Genomic DNA, 16,796 nt, shown 5'->3' with positions numbered 1-16,796 from the left:
CACAGCTGGAAACTTTGCCTGGGAATTTATGCTTATAAATTTCAGTCATTGTTTCTGGTCGTGTGTGTAATAATGTGCATCCTAGCCCAAAGAGAGGTGCCACACTGGAGGTTTGGATAGATGGCTTGTTTCTGTTTGAGACCGACTGCAGCTTTCAGGCTGAGGTACAACATTGATTCTCTGCTTTTGATAAACGTCTTATGTTTGTAAAGAAATTGACAGCCGAACGAATGCCAGATTGGAACACTGCTGAGGTCGGCTGTCTGGAAAGCATTGCCAACACCTGCATCGTCCTTGTAGAATGTGTCTGTGTTAAAGCTGCATTGGAAATAACAAGCTACCAAACAAATACTGGTAGACTTTAATCTTCAGATCCTAAAGCCACCAGGAGCCTAACAGATATCCTGTCTGATTATGACATTTTGTAAGCTTCCCAACAGCGGCAGCAACTTTTCTGGTTAGGTGAAGCTCCCAGTGGTTTGGTTGTGACATATCCCACTGAGGGAATGGCAGTGGTGTTGCCACATGTAGACAAGGCCTCAGTATGTCAGGTATGTTGGTGAACCAGATCCACTCAGCCGATCTCAGATGATGGGTGTAACTCTGTACTTTCCTTGACTGGCATGATTTATTAAAACATGTTGACAATAAAAGACTACCTGACACTAAGCACATGGAAATGATTTATTTCTGAATACACTGAGCACATGATTGAGTCCAAGATAAAGAGAAGAAATTAAACCTGGATCAACTATGTTTCATTAAAAAAAAAAAAGTTGCAAATGACATTATGCTTTCAGTTTCTTTCCCTATTGAAATAAATACGAGAAACAAATGCCTGTGCAGCCGTTACTGTATATGGAAGGGTTTTCTTTTCTCAGTCTTGAATTAGTGGTTGTTATTTGCACAAACAGCTGGAGGTCTCTATCTGTAGTTCCAACAGTTTTTTTCATGAGTTTCTTTTGTTTTGTATTGCTGAGGTGCAGGGTATACATGTGATATTGACCAACATTACCTGTGTCAATACTGGGAACAGGTGAGTAAGACGTTATGCAACATTCAGAAGGCCTTGGGTGTCAGCCAACTCAGGCTGAATTTAAAATGGATGTTTCTTGTGTTGCATGTGCTATGTAGATTTGCTTTGGGCCAAAGGTTTCAGCAGATCAGTGGCTGGAGGAAGAGTATGCAGCTGAAGATAACTATGTCCTCTCGGCTGCTGTGGGCAGTTTATTTCTTGGAAAAGCTTGAAAGCTGCACTACAGGTAGAAAGTGTGTGTGTGTCATCTTTATGGTTCGGTGATAAAAGTGCAGAGTGTTGTATATTAATAACTTAAAGAAGCCTTAAGGTATTCCTTGAAGGTTATTTGAGGCCTAATCCTCTGTTTTACTGGTTGAACTTGCTGAGTGTCATTGTGTCCTAACTGGGACTTAATGAATGAGTCGTATTCATAAACAATGGAAATGCTGATAGTTTATTACATTTTGAGATGCTATGAGTAAGAGCAACTTGTTAATTGGCTTTACTTAAAATAAAATTCTGTTACAGCAAATGCCAACATATGCATTGATTCATGATTGGTAGATTGCATACAAGCCCTGGATTAAAGAATAATAATGTAGCACTCGATTCCATGTCTGATGCACGACATCCACAAGTGTACATTCTGATCTGATCAGATCAGTTTTGCCATTGTCAACATGTCCACACGGTGGTGCTCTCACCAAAGAATAAATAAGGAGTCCCACCTTTGTGGGTGTGGTAACTCTGCTACAACAACTTTAAGTTCTTCCCATTTTCAAAGTCCCTGAAAAAATTACAAAGGTATGGCACAAATCTGTCAACAGCAATTAGCACATGATTTAATAACACCTGCATGTTTGACCTTGGCAATTCAAACATCTTACTTTCTCTGAACAGGGAGGGAAACATTGTGGTAGCCGATTCATAATTTCAGCAACATTTTGAGAAGCTTGAAGCAGCCGTAAATGGTCAAAGACTTCATCTTGTGGCCATCAAACATTTCAGTAAACTCAAACTTGAATGTGCTCTTCATTTTCCTTATTCAATATGAACAGAAAATAATGGATCCTTGAGTACTAAAAACTAAAATAGGTCCCTTTGAGCAGTAATGTCTATTTTAGCTGATCCTGGGACTGATTTCCCTCTATCCAGATGCACTTCTATTGTGGGAATGTTTTGTCTTTTCTGTAGGCAGGAAGTGATGTCTGCCTTTGAGCTTGAGACAAAGAAGGGGAAATAAAAGGGAACAATCTTGAGCAAAGACTGACAAAATATTGTATAAAAAATAACAGGCTCCCTTTCTGAACAAACATAACTAATGGGACACCAGATAAAGGGACTGAAGAGAGGATATTTTCCATGATGGGAAACAATTTGGTAGCACGAGTAAAATAAAAGAAAATGGATATTTACGTTCAAATAAAATGAGCAAATATTCAATTGCACGTTTGTGTCGAAAGCACACACACAAATTCAGGTTTGACAAAGACAAGCAATGTACATGCACTTCATTTTGGTACTGGTTCTTTTATGGGCCAGTTTTGTTTTGTGATTGATCAGCTGATATGAAATGGTATCAGAAATGTGATATATTGTACAGCAGTATATGAGCCAACATGTACTGTTAATTCACAAAGGTTATTGGCATTTTGTGGCTCTAGCCCTTTCTGAGAATAAAGAGGGAGCCAAATAAATTGATATAGAACTGAAATGCATGTACACAGTTGTACACTTTCAGTAAGCATGCACATAAAAACAGTGAGTCATACACAAATAGTCATCCATCAACACTTTTAAAGGGTGATGGGGATAAAAAGTGCCCCTCACAAGCAGTAGTTGACAGTCAATTAAATGTCCATGAATCATCACAAAGCTCCACCTCCTCTGCACTAGAACACAGTGGTAAAACATATCAAAGCCAAAACTACCAGCATCTTGATAAAGGCTTATTCTTTTGTTGTTTCAATAAAGCAACAAAATCGCATCCCTCCAGAGGCGTACGCTGTGTGGCACATGGATAGGGCATGTGTTGCGAGAGAACAGAACTGCAGCATGGGTGTACAAAGCAGCTGCCATGTTGGTATCAAAGACACTGTAGCAGCCACGTTGGACCAGACAGGCCCAAGAGTCTTGGGAAATTTTGAGATTGCATGGTTATATCCAGCAGAGGCCATGAGCCCTTGTGATGGCATGGTCCACAGATGGGACGAACATCAGCACATGATGACCACAGAAGGTGAGGAGCCGGTTCCTTTATTTTAACAGCTAGGAATCAAGGGGCGTTGATTATAATACAAGGCTGCTATTTTGGCTTGTCTTAAAAAGTTGAGTTGAAAGAAATAATTTTAAATCACAATAAAAAAAAAATTGAAAAACAGTGAAAAGATGAGTGTGGTTCCAGCCCTCACAGACCCACTTCTTTAAACTCTGGGCTGACTTTGGAGGGTATAAAAAAAAGAAAATCCACTCTCACCTCATTACATTGTCCCAAGGCTTCTGGTCAACAGAGTGCAAATGATGGAAAACTAAAAGATACATAAAAAAAAAAAAGGGACGAAGGAGGACTGACAGTATGTCTGGACATGGCACAGAGCCTGAGTCACCGCTTGTAATAGGCACCTGGAAAAGATGGAAGAGACAGAGATTTATCAGCAGCTTCAGACGTCACACTGCAAGCTAAGTTTTATAGTAGTTGTTTTTCTTCCACATTTCATTTGTCTTCTTTGAGATCTGGAGCATATTTCTGCTGTTTGGTTTCCTCACATAGTTCCTCACATAGTTCTTTTATAGAATTTTCTAGAAAATTCCGCAATTTTGTGGGCCTACTACTTGGTGCAAATCCCAGTAACACGGGCTAACAGAAAATCTGCCGTTTAACATATCCTGAAAAGATACGAGAACACGGCTTACAGTGAAGAGGCTTTGAAAAAGGCCCTTCTGACATTTGTACATTAGCGTGTGTTGGATGGAATGATCCGACTCAGAGTGGGGGGATCCGACTGACAGGGTGGGGAGCATTAGGCATATAGACATGAGATTCGTCAGCGGCGCCGCTATTTGACACAAAAGTAAAACAGGGGAGCTGTTGTTTTTCTGGATCAAAATCTGTATTTCTGTGTCATGGAAAATTTAGATATTTTTTTCTCAACTTTTTAAAGCTAGCGTTATTGCTGACCTGTATGGTAAAGAGGCTATTATAACATTAACGGGCAATTATTTAGCTCTCCACATAATGGTATAATGACTCAATAAATCTCAAACCAATTGTTCAGTCTTACGCGGGTAAAAAGTAATATCCCAAGATTGACCGTGCGACGATGTTTACAGCCCCCCAAACTACACGAGTAAGGTGTTGCTACTGATCACTATCGACAAGTTGCCCAGTCTAACAAGGCTGTGATGTTGACGTACATTCCAGAGGCCAAGGTGGCGTCTATGTATATATGTATACGGTGAGGAGCGGCAGATGCAAATTTATTTTTACTTTGCTACACCAGCCACTTTTTTTAACTACTTGTACATTAAATTTACATAAAAATGTAGGAAAGTTGTGCCCTATCTACCAACGTATGATGCACAGTGAGCTTCAAACCAATTGCCACCAATTGCCACACTGCCTACTGTATTAAAATCATACAAGAAATACCAGAAGGAGAACAGAAACAGGCCCTTTTCGGACAGCTACAGACATACATACCTACAGTATACATACATACAGACATACATACATACACACCTACAGTATACATACAGACATACATACATACACACCTACAGTATACATCCAGACATACATACATACACACCTACAGTATACATCCAAACATACACACCTACAGTATACATACAGACATACATACATACACACCTACAGTATACATACATACAGACATACATACATACACACCTACAGTATACATCCAGACATACATACATACACACCTACAGTATACATACAGACATACATACATACACACCTACAGTATACATCCAGACATAAATACATACACACCTACAGTATACATACAGACATACATACATACACACCTACAGTATACATACAGACATACATACATACACACCTACAGTATATATACATACATACATACAACCCTACAGTATACATACAGACATACATACATACACACCTACAGTATACATACAGACATACATACCTACAGTATACATACATACAGTACACATACATACAGACATACATACACACCTACAGTATACATTGAGACATACATACACACCTACAGTATACATACAGACATACATACATACACACCTACAGTATACATACAGACATACATACATACACACCTACAGTATACATCCAAACATACATACATACATACATACACACCTACAGTATACATACAGACATACATACATACACACCTACAGTATACATACAGACATACATACATAAAAAAAGTGAGAGATCCTTAAATACAGGGTCCACCCTTATTTAGATAGAAAGCACTTTATGTTAGGATTAAGTAAATAAAGCCATTCTGTCACAGAATGGACACCATGCCTTTGTGAGCAGCCTCAGGTCTGGTGGAAGGTCGAGGGGGGGCAGGGTGCTCCGAGTAGCCAATGCCAGAGTGCACATTCTCATAGTCGTGTGCGCGAGGCTGAGGAGGCCTGAGACAGACAGTGAGAGAAAAACAGTGACAGGAAATTAATGAAATATTTGGGTTTCTACTTCTTGACTGAAGTAAGAAATAATGAGTCCTGTACCTGGCAGGCTTGTTGTGGTTCCTCTGCCTTTCATACTCATCTCGGGTTCTGGGCCGGACTACTTCCTCAGAGTTTGGCTGGAAACCAACAAAAAGGATGTTTCTTAAATATTACAGTTGCCAGTACCACAGTGGAAATACACTTTTACATCAAATAAAGTCATGGGTTGCAAAAAAATATATCAAACCTCAAAGCACACATTCTAAAATGAGTATGGTAGAGCAAATTACCCTGTGGTCTCCCTCTAGCCGCCTTCTTTCCATTGCCATCCTATCCATGGCCAACCTTTCCCCCTTCTCTCGCTCTCTCTCTTTCTCCCGCTCTCTCTCATTCTCCCGCTCTCGATTCTTCCTGTACTCCTTCTTCTCTTGTTCCATCAGCAGTCGGGCAATTTCCTGCCAGAGCGAAACAGACACATCCACATCAACTGGCTAATTAACACAACCAAAGAAAAACCTGCGTGATTCAATGCGTGGGCAACACATTGATTGTGATTCATGTCAGTACATAATTGCATTATCAGCTGTATATATGAAAAACTCAGCCATATATGTAATTAAAAGCTCATGGTTATGTGACAACAAAGTTGATTTAATTGGGTCATCTCAGGAAATGTAAGTATATAAAAAGGGGACAGACAGCATTTAAAGTTTCCAGACTTCATTCCCACTCACCTCATCCTGAGCCACTTGGGCTGCACGCACATGCATCTTGCTGGCCTGAAACCAGAGAATAAAAAAAAATAAAAATAGAAGTCAAATTTCTCCAAAGGGGACCTCATTGTTCCGAGGTGTTATAACATAGGACTGAGATTGAGGCCTTTTATCGTTTGTGTTTGTTTTTTTTCTCTCTCAAGCTTTCATTAATTTACAGCATAGAGTATATCACTTTATCACATGGTGCCATGTCAATGCTTTGTTCATACATTTTTCGCTCCAGACCCTGAAGCTGTTGGAGTGTGTACTCAAGCATACCAAATGAAAAGTAGACTTCAAGTATAATTTGAATAACCTAAACAAAAGATCTTCAACAGGGAGTCACTGAGTCACTGCAGGGGGGCGCCAAATGATTGATTACTTTTTGAAAGTATCTTCTTTTCAAAAATAAAAATTATCATTAACATAGAATACAACACATTAGTAACAATTAACCTATTTGTGAAAAAATATGTAAACAAGGTTTACTATAGGTAAGGTAGCCATCCACAGATACAATTAAGCTTAAAAGAACTGAATGTAGCTTACACTTGTATGTTTAACATTAAATTAGGATTTCTAAATAATAAATATAAATCCATCCATTGTCATCCATCTGGTCCAGTTTAACATGCACCTCAATGTTATACAATATATGTAGTAGGGGTTCCTTGCTCTGTCTCTCTTTCAGCTTTGGGATCCTTGGTTTAAAAAACATAAAGAGCACTGGTCTAAACCAAAACATTGCATATTTTCCTTTTATAAATTTGTCTTAAAAAAATATGCCTCCAAAACCTCATTTATAGAAATCTAAATAACCACCACAAGCTCAATAGCGTGAATAACTGACAATGTCCTAGTTACACTGAGACTTACATTCTGATATCACGCTTACAAGTCTACTGTCAGACCTTTGATATCATTATCAACTCAATATCAGATTTTTGTAAATCTGACCGGACTTCATCTTCCAGGCTTGTTCAGAAGATGGCTGTTGCTCTTTGTAATACCAAGATCAAGTGATATGCAGTTGGTTGTGGGCTTAAAGTTTTATGTTTAAAATTTATGACCATATTAATGTCGGCACAGTATGGAATTTTGAAATCTTTCAGCAGAACATAGCATTTTAATGGAGTTGTTAAAAGCAAAAACCAATATCATCAATATCTCCAACATATTTAGTTTCTATGTTTTTCTGGTTGTTGGATTTGCTTTCAATCTCTCAAATGAAACTGTTCACCTTTTATTTGCAAAAATAAAACTTAATCTAATACTTGTCTGGTTTCCTTCTTCACCTTGACTTCCTCTTCTTGCAGTTTCCTGGCCACCTCCATGTCCTTCAGCTCCTGCTCACGGACATCGAGCTTTGCCAACCCCTTGGTGGCCTCCCTCACTCCATACTCAGTTTCTGCTACTACTACTGCTCCACTCCCTCGATGAACAATACGACCTGCGGATGTCGGCACATTTTATTAATAATAGACATGGCCTGCAACTCACTTTTTCATTATCAAATTATGTTTTTTTTTTTATTTTCACTTGTTTAGTCTTAAAGACATTAGAAAATTGTGAGAAGAAGAAGATCCCAATTTCCCTGAGCCCAGGGCTATGTCTTCAAATTTATTGTTTTGTCCAATATATTTTGGTTGCCATAAACTTGATAAATGACTAAATAAATGATTAAATTATCAAAATAATTGTCTGATCAAGTTATGTTTCAACAAAACAATCTACACAATTCAAGTTGGGTTAGAGAAATAAGGCACCTAAAGGGCTGCGGTGCATCTCTACTGGTGTTAATTACTGTGTGTTCTCCAATTTCTTGTTTTTAACCTTGTTATCTTCGAATAAGATAACAACCAGCTCACCAGCCTCGAAACCCTTTGTGAATGCCAAAGTTTAGCTTATCCAAATCCATGAGGCTATTCCACTAGAAAAATCACAGCACACATTTCAGTGTATTTTTTTTCCCTTGCTTAATAAACAAACAACCAAGCAGACAGTACAAGAATAAGCAAACCCCAGAGCCCAACAACAAATCAAATTATTTCAAAACCATCACAATCTGAATCATAGTCACAGTTATCAGAAACTACTGTGGACATGTCGTCATCTTCATGAAAACAGGGGAAATTTGTGTCTTCATTAGTGATTGCAATGTTAGAACAACCCACCACCCGAGATTGCAAAAGCAAAAAAGTAACTCCAGCACACCACACGAACACCCCCGCAGAGCCCAGAGGGTGGCTCAGGGTGGTACCTGTCTCTCCATTGGCGTGAAAATGACTGCGTTCCCTGCCAGGACCCCTGCCCTGCTCTTCCGGACCATCAAACACTTCTTCGGGGCCAGACTGGACATGCTGCCGGCCCCCGGCCCTCCGCTCCCTCTCACCATCATCCCCTTGCTCCTCCCAAGAAGCCCTGCCCTCCCATAGCCAGTCCCTGCTCCGCCCTGACTCCTCTTCAAGTCCCCTCTCCATGCTCCTGGTTCTTACTCGTTGTCTCTCTTTGTCTTTCTGTGTCTGCTTGTCTCTCTCTCTCTGTCTGTCCCCACTCAATCCTCTTACTCTGGATCTTTCCCCATCTTTTCCTACTGTTCTCGCTCCCCTGAGGTCCTGCTCCCTGTCTCTTCTCTGCTCTTTTCCTATATGCCTCTCCAAATCCAGGTCTCGGCCCCTGTCTCGGTCATGCTGCCTCTCCCTTTTTCTTTCCCAGGTCTCGTCTCTCTCTATGACGCTCTGTGGTAGAGGTGGCCTGGCTGGTCTCTCCTTGCTTCTCAACAATCTCTCTGTATCCCACCCATCTGGACCCCTGGCTCTTCCAGTCTCTGTGGGCTCATAATCTGGGTACCTGTCCCCATGCTTGCCTCTAGAAGGCAGCTGGTGCTCTGGGTACGGATCTGCGTGCTTGCTTCGCCCTCCTTCTGCCACTGGGCAGTGTTCAGGGTATTTGAAGTGGCTGTGGGGTGCTGCTGGGTCCTGCCTTGGGTACCTGGTCCTTTTGGGCTCTATTGAGCTATAATCTGGGGAGTAATCACGATGTGAGGTCACTCGAGCATGTGCATCACGGGGGATTGGGGAACTGGATTGGTGACGGGTGTGTTTGTCCAGGTCAAGGGGTCTTCTTGCAGCTGAACAGGGCAGAGAAGAAGGAGCGAGGGTAGGAGGAGGGCGGTGTGGAGAGAATGATGGTGGTTGATGGCAACATGGAAATGTGGGGGGAAAAAACAACAGGAATGATATAAGCTAAGATGGCTAGTAAGAACAGAGTTAGATGCAGCACCTGTGAGGACAGTGATGATGAAAAGACAAAGTACATGCTATAGATATACAGTTAACAATGTAGGAATTAGCTGCACCCAAAATGTCCAGCAACACATCTACATCTACTAAGAAAACCATTGCGCTGGGAGCCTGACAAAACTTTGAATTAAAACAAATGAGTGGAAAAGCACATAGCAGAAGCCAGTACTCAGTAAGCTCAATGGAATTCAAGTTATATAACCAGCTGGTTGACATCTAACCGACAAGTCTTTGTTGGCGTTCAAACCTTTGAAAAAGGATGCAGGTACAAGGACATCCTCACTAGTACATGCTCAGAACGACCAGACTAGTTTAAGTGTTTGCTCTCTGCGGTCCAGCCTTACTTTGAAAATACACCGTCACTGTTCCTCACAATCTTTTCCCATTTGTGTATTTGTCATGCGGTGACAGGTTCTGACCCCTTGCTGGTTCATGTGCAACTGTAATCCTCATTTCCTGAGAGGAGCGGCCAATTACACAGCGGGATGAAAAGCAAGACAACATCTTTAGTGAAACATGATTTCACTAGTGATTTTTATTTTGAGAACGCAAGAGAGAGCAAGATTGAGAGAGAGATGGGCATAAGGGGGATACAAAAACAACTGGTATGGAGATTTAAAATAAAACACAAGATGCTAATATTGCTCAGATTGAATCTCAAAATGAAAACCCTCACAGGAGAATTCCGGTCGATTCCAACATGTAGCTCTGTTGTTTGTAAATTTGGAGTGCTGTCAGTAAAGAGAAAAACGCAAACAATCGGTGCTGTCTACACTGTGTTATCCTCCTGCTAGAGTTAGCACCCAACAGGCTTAAACAGGGCAAGTTTTAAACCTGTTTTTAGCCTCTATACATGTTCAAAATGTCATTATAACTGCCTATCCAAGTGCAGTGATTCCTTCAGAGTGAACACAGAGAATCTGACTGCTGTACATGGGAAAGAAATGCATGAAAGTTGTGCTTAATCAGCTGTGTTCAGTTCCTGCGTTGAGATGGGAGTTAGAGAGCTTAGGTGCTGTCTACAAACTACAACACAGAAAAGACATAAATCAAAAATATGTAGGCTATCAATTTAATGATTAAATCAGGTAGTATCTCCAAACTTACCTCAATTGTAACTCGTCTCCCGCTAGTTGTAGTACATCACTTTTAAAAAATATGCATATGCTTATTTTTGAAAATGTTTATATCTCTTTTTGGGTGTTGTACCTTGTAGATGTAGTTTGTAGTCTGTTTACTCACATCGTTTGATGCAGTGTACACAAAAGGACCTAAATATATTATACTGTACACACGTTAGCACGCACTTTTCCTCTTGCAGACAATAACCAACACAACAGCGCCCTAGATGTGAATGTAAATAATAGTGTGTCTGGGATACATTAGCATGGCAGAGAAGGGAAATGTGCTGGTAACATAAACAAAAAGGCAGAGAAAAGTAAAAGTTTTTGCGTATTATTATTATTATTAAGTTAACTAAAAATAATTTTCCTCAAGAAGATCCTGGTTTAAGAACTATAACTGCATTCAGACCTAGCCACACTACTGTCAGATAGCTGCTACAATTCAGCAGAAGCAACATTTCTACTGCTGACAAACCCAGAGTGCTTTACTTTTCCCTATAAAGAACTGTCTTGAACCCCTAAACTTGAGGTGAATTTCCTGAAAGTTATTCAACACAGGGCAACAATTTACAAAGAAGTCAAAAAGGAACATAAAAATGATTTCTCGTTGAACAGACCTCCAGTGGAATGAATCATGCAGTCGGGGGATGTGTAAATGAAAAGACTTAAACAGACTGTCTATGTGACACGCTCACCAATACGTTATAAAAGAAGCACAACAACAAAAACATTTGTGGGTGTGTGACACTAGTTCGTAGATCTAAATCCTTTTTTTAAATGCATTCCTTACCCACTAACTGGATATTCACTTAATAAATAGAGGTAAAAATTTGCTATCAAAGCACATTTAGGCTGTATCCTGAAACTGGAGCACTGTTAACCCCATTTACAGCGGTGTTGGCTCTTGAATGGGAGTAAAATGACAAATGATTTCCCTGTAGGAACATGCAAGCCTCCCTTCAAGGTTAATTATGCGCTTATAAATGCATTCCAAAATCTTTGCCTCAAGTCACTCTCCACAATCTCCAGCGCTGTGCAGCATCAAAAGCACAGCCTCACACATCCTGAGCTGAAACAGGAGGTATTTCTTCTCTTATGTCCTCACAGACAGGAGACGTGCACACACAGATGCATAAACACCCACACATTAACATGAGCCAGTGGTGCTCGGCCTACCTCCGTGATCCTCAAAGTACTCCTCCTCAAAATTTGCTTCCAGCTGCTTCTGTCTTCTCCTTTCCTCTTTCATCTCCTTCTCCTGCAGCTTACGAGCTATAGCCTACAAACAAACAAGGCCACAGTAAATAGGTTGTCCCACATGACTATGAAAAAGTCCCTGTATGGGCCGATCTGGAACAAATACTATATGTCATTTTGTTTTTGGGTTATAGTTTACATCTCTTGACAGTGTGTGTAGCTTCAAACATATCAGATTACAGTGAATCGTTCCCTGATGTGTCGTACTAAGGCCAATTAGTGCAACGTTCACCCCCCAGAACTATGGAGCAATGAGACCCATCTCTGCCCCAACTTAGAGGCAAGAAATAATCAGTACTAGCATCTGAGATATTTTGCAAGATTTACAGACAATTTTACAAAAGTTGGAGCCCACTCTTCAGTGTATAATAAACATAAAACAGCGTCAGTTCATGATTGATGACCACTACTGAACCAGAGCCCTTTGTCTAATCTCACTGTGGGGGGAGAAAACAGACGCTCGTCTTTGTCTCGTTTATCAACACTTAGGAAAACATCCTGATACTGTAGTTTCAGAATTTCCTTAAATCTCTGGACTTTATGTAGATCATAAACATTGAGATTAACACCTTGTGGGAAAAAATACAAGTCAGGGCACTATAACTGTCATTTAATTATCACAATGGAGAGGCACAAACAAGGTGATTATTTAAGTGGAATGACCCACCCAGTACAGTACATCAATACTAAAAGTCAAGTCATTGATGGGTGGATGTGACCAATGCTGTGCTTGCATGGCCAGAAATGTCTGTAAAAGGCATGTGTGTTTGCATGTTTCTTACCGCATCCTTCTCTTCCTGACGTCGCTGTAGTTCCGCCTGTCGGACCAGTTGTTCCTGAATCTCATATGCGATCTCATTGTCTTGACGCTCACTGGAGGTTCCCAAAGGTTCATGTGTATATGGGAAGGGGTTTGGAAGACATTAAAAAAAGGGAAAACCGATAATCAAAAATGTTTGTAACTGTACAATTAAAGATGCAGATGATGATGGCCAACATTATAGCAAGTTTAAATCTATTATGCGTCTCTTACCATGAACAAGTGTTTATACTTGCACTACAAGGATATTATGAACAGTAAAAATGTCTGTATCTCTCATACACATTTATGTAATACTGGTGTATCCATTTTTGAGCACTCTCTGCTGATGCTTCTGCTGACCATCAATATTTTTATTTCACTCTCCCAGAGTAGATACATTTTCCGCTGACTAGCCATCACGTTTAATATAGCAGATGGACAGTTTAAAAGAAAAATTAAAACACCTCACTGCCACACCTCACAATTATCAATGATAAAAACATTAATTCACTATGTATTACATATGAATAAATGCACAGCAAAACCAAAAGCTGCACAAAAGTTTAACCAATCAAGTAACACCGGAAAAACACAGAGCAATGAACTCACTGAATGATCAGCAGTGAAGTTATCCAACATGTTGTAAAAAGGTAGCGTGTGCACTTCAGGCCTTAGAAGATATATTCTTGCCTGTTGTGATGATGATCTCAATAGCTCGCTTTGGCCAATTCACATCACAATTTTTAAAACAACACCATCTGCCTCGAAGGCTGGTATGCAAATTTTAAACTTTTCTGTTTGTGCGTGTAGACGGCAAATAGTAAAAAAAAAAAATGTAGCACCTTAATATTCCTTTATAGATATGTATGAAGAAACAAGTAATACTGCATTCCCCTATGTGTATGTGTGTGTTTAGTCAAACAAGAATGTGTGTCTGTTTAGTCACATGAGAGTGGGTGTGTATGAAGTAGCATTGGCAAGTGCGGAGTGGATGGCTGTGGGAGCTCCCAGCGTGACATGCATTGGCCTGCCTGCATCGATGGTGTAGCATCTGGCCTCTCCCTGCGGGTGTGTGCACTAATATATGTCTGTGTTTGTTTGTGGAACAGTCATCTCACTGAGCTGTGAATCATCAATTTTATGTCAATTAAAATTGCAGAGCACAGAGGGGGACTTTTACACCAAGATAGCTTTGTTGCAGCACCTGTTCTAGACTGTAGCACAGGCAACAATCCCCTATGTAGGAGCTGTCAGTCAACATTGTGTGGAAGCTGCATAACTTTGAACTTCAAGCTGGAGCTGACCCAAACCCCGTAGAAAAATATAATTATACTTCAGGGATATGGAGATGCCACACAGAGACCATAACCACAAGCTGCTTGGGCCGCTTGTGAGCAAAGACTTCAGCAGCACAAATCTTCTCTTAGGCTTCTAATGTGCGAAATCAACTGTGTAGAGCTACAATATGGGCAGTTTTGCGCTGACGTTGTTGGAGTTCAGATGCTCCACAGTCTGACGGGACTGGCTGACTGCCCGGCCTGTCCTCCTTCGCAGACCCTGCTGTCAACTGAAGCTCTCTCAGGAGACTCTCGGACAATAGGCGTTTATGTCCCCGATCGTTTGTTGAAATAACTCAACACAAATATCCATTTTAAGATCCACTGAAACTTGTGGTCACTTGTTGTCAGTTACATTACTATTTAATTAAAGTAATAGTCACATTAGGTTGTCTTCTCTGCATCTACCTACTTCTGTGTGTATGGTTAAATTGTCAATTTCTCGTATTGGGATTGTGTTTTGATGTGAAACTGCGTGTGTCTGTGTGTGAGACCCACATGTCGACATGCTGTTTCTGGGCGTGGCCCTTGGCCCTCTGATCCTCCTCCTCCTGCAGCTTCTTGGCCACCTGCAGGTCCTTCTGCACCAGACGGCTCTTGTTGACGTTAGATGCCAAGTGGCTCTCAACTGTTAGACACAAACACAAAGCAGGATTAGGTCAGCTGATTGCTAGGCCGCACTAACAACTAAATAACTGTAGATAAATGATGAGCAGCAGGGCACCAGGGGGTTTATTTAAAGATCCACACATTCTTGATGGTTTCCTCTCTGAGGAGCAGTAATGTTTATGTTCCGAAGAGAAGAAGATAAATGTAATGTGAGAATGAGAATGTAATGTTCGCAGCTGAGGTGCCAATCCAAGGTTGTTTGATGGCACGTTGTGGGCCGTAACAAACGATAAATCCTGCTTGCTGACGCACTCCGAGCACTTGGTAAGCATGGAGCGCATCACTTACTCACTCAGCTCTCTTTCACCTGGCTATCGATCTGTTCCCAGCTTTCATGTGAAAAGGACCAAATTACGTTTGGCAATTTACAGAGGCTCCATAAAGTTCCTGCATGACTGGTGAGATTGAAAGAGGAAACTGTGATTCACAGCTGTGGCGACTTGACACAAAGTCAAGGGGTTGACATTGATTCTGTTTGGATGATGGGATCAATTGTTTAAGTTGATGACACCTTAGAAAATATATTTGAGGGGAAAAACCGATGTGACAACTCAAGATAAGGCTATCATTTATCCAGTGCCACATCATTTGTCCACTGCCACTTTTCTCAACAGAAAAATTGATTCATGTTTCCAGATAGCAAAAACAAACAATCAAACAAACAAACAAACGTGCCCGGACATTGTGACATTTGTTCATTCAACAAACCCAACCTTGAAAAAGGGAGTTAAGAAATGTTGGACTAGCTGAGGCCCAGACATATCAGTGGGGAGCTGTACGCTCAAATAAAATAAAAAAATAAAAACACATTCCAGAAACAAGTATGCCAAGTGCTGACACAGTCATACAGAGATTGTTTCCATGCGTGATTTGCGCAACATTTTGAATGGAAATAAAAGTCAGCAACTACACGTCAACTTAAAGTGAAGTTTCAAAAAAAAACAAAAAACTTTTGGAATGCCATCTGTTAATGTGATCCAGGGAAAAAGTGTGAAAAACATCATCAGGCTATGATAAGCAGATCAGTTAGTGTGACAACACAAAGGAGCAAATAGCCTTGTTCATGGATCACTAAAGCTTTAAAACGGGTTGATGGCAACACGAGGGCAGGCCAGCCAAAGCCAAAATAATCACAGCTAACACAGAGCATACTCTGCATTTAGGGTATGGCTGGGTGACATCTGGCCTTCTCTTTGCAGATCTTGTTGCAACGTTTACCCTTTTACGGTGACATAAAGTAACATATTTATGGAAACAAAAAAAACTATCGTCCAGTGCAGATAAGTAAGAGTGCTCATGTTTCCACTGTCTACACTCCGTCCCTGTATCAGTACGTTCAAATCAAAAGTTCACCAAAGAAATCTGAACAGAAACTGGCCGATGTTTGCAGAACCTACAAAAGCAACAGCTTCTTTCTGTTGGTTACTGTCATTCCTTTATGAATGAGAGCAGGTAAAGGATATGAGGATGTTGGTGCCCATTGTTCATCTGCAGATATTCATTTGTTTCTGAAAAGGAAGGCCTTGTATGCCTGGGTAAGAAAATGTCCTTTCAACCTTGCACAGCTGGCGATGTCCTACAGTGAGGGAACAGACAATTTCAACTTGAAACAATAAAGCTGAAGAAGCTTTTAATAAGAGAATGGAATGAGTAAGAGTTGTAAGCACAAGATTTCAGCATTCAGAATGCACACGAAAAAAAAACAACAGCAGCAAGGGAACAACCCCTCTTAGTAAGTCTCCAAAGTGCCTTTTCAAATCATATGAAAAAGATGCCGGCTATTTAAACACATGAGCTCACAAAAAAGCACCAGCTAATCTAACAAGGCATGCAAGGACAA

The 16,796-nt window shown here is 40.6% G+C and overlaps 1 protein-coding gene and 1 long non-coding RNA gene across 5 annotated transcripts in view; one reads left to right on the top strand and one right to left on the bottom strand.

Moving 5' to 3' along the window:
* On the top strand, positions 1–1,797 carry LOC117950694. Its single transcript, XR_004657967.1, has 2 exons — positions 1–1,036; positions 1,135–1,797. It is a non-coding gene; the product is annotated as an uncharacterized LOC117950694 (long non-coding RNA).
* A 403-nt stretch (positions 1,798–2,200) lies between these two features.
* The window catches only part of ccdc50 (coiled-coil domain containing 50), an 18,848-nt gene continuing 4,252 nt past the window's right edge, over positions 2,201–16,796 (bottom strand). The window contains exons 3-12 of one of the 4 annotated variants that reach the window (XM_034881912.1): positions 14,786–14,915; positions 12,931–13,021; positions 12,068–12,170; positions 8,726–9,595; positions 7,740–7,915; positions 6,445–6,489; positions 6,001–6,165; positions 5,771–5,847; positions 5,565–5,674; positions 2,201–3,640 (exon numbers count right to left, since the gene is read on the bottom strand). In XM_034881912.1, coding sequence (XP_034737803.1) covers positions 3,621–3,640; positions 5,565–5,674; positions 5,771–5,847; positions 6,001–6,165; positions 6,445–6,489; positions 7,740–7,915; positions 8,726–9,595; positions 12,068–12,170; positions 12,931–13,021; positions 14,786–14,915 — 1,787 coding nt within the window. In that variant the 3' untranslated portion in view covers positions 2,201–3,620. The remainder of the gene's footprint in view (positions 3,641–5,564; positions 5,675–5,770; positions 5,848–6,000; positions 6,166–6,444; positions 6,490–7,739; positions 7,916–8,725; positions 9,596–12,067; positions 12,171–12,930; positions 13,022–14,785; positions 14,916–16,796) is intronic. The other 3 variants (XM_034881913.1, XM_034881914.1, XM_034881915.1) reach the window with 3 other exon arrangements.

This window comes from Etheostoma cragini, chromosome 9 (genome assembly GCF_013103735.1).
Source record: "Etheostoma cragini isolate CJK2018 chromosome 9, CSU_Ecrag_1.0, whole genome shotgun sequence".
Taxonomy (NCBI): domain Eukaryota; kingdom Metazoa; phylum Chordata; class Actinopteri; order Perciformes; family Percidae; genus Etheostoma; species Etheostoma cragini.
This window is presented reverse-complemented; position numbering and strand designations above follow the sequence as displayed.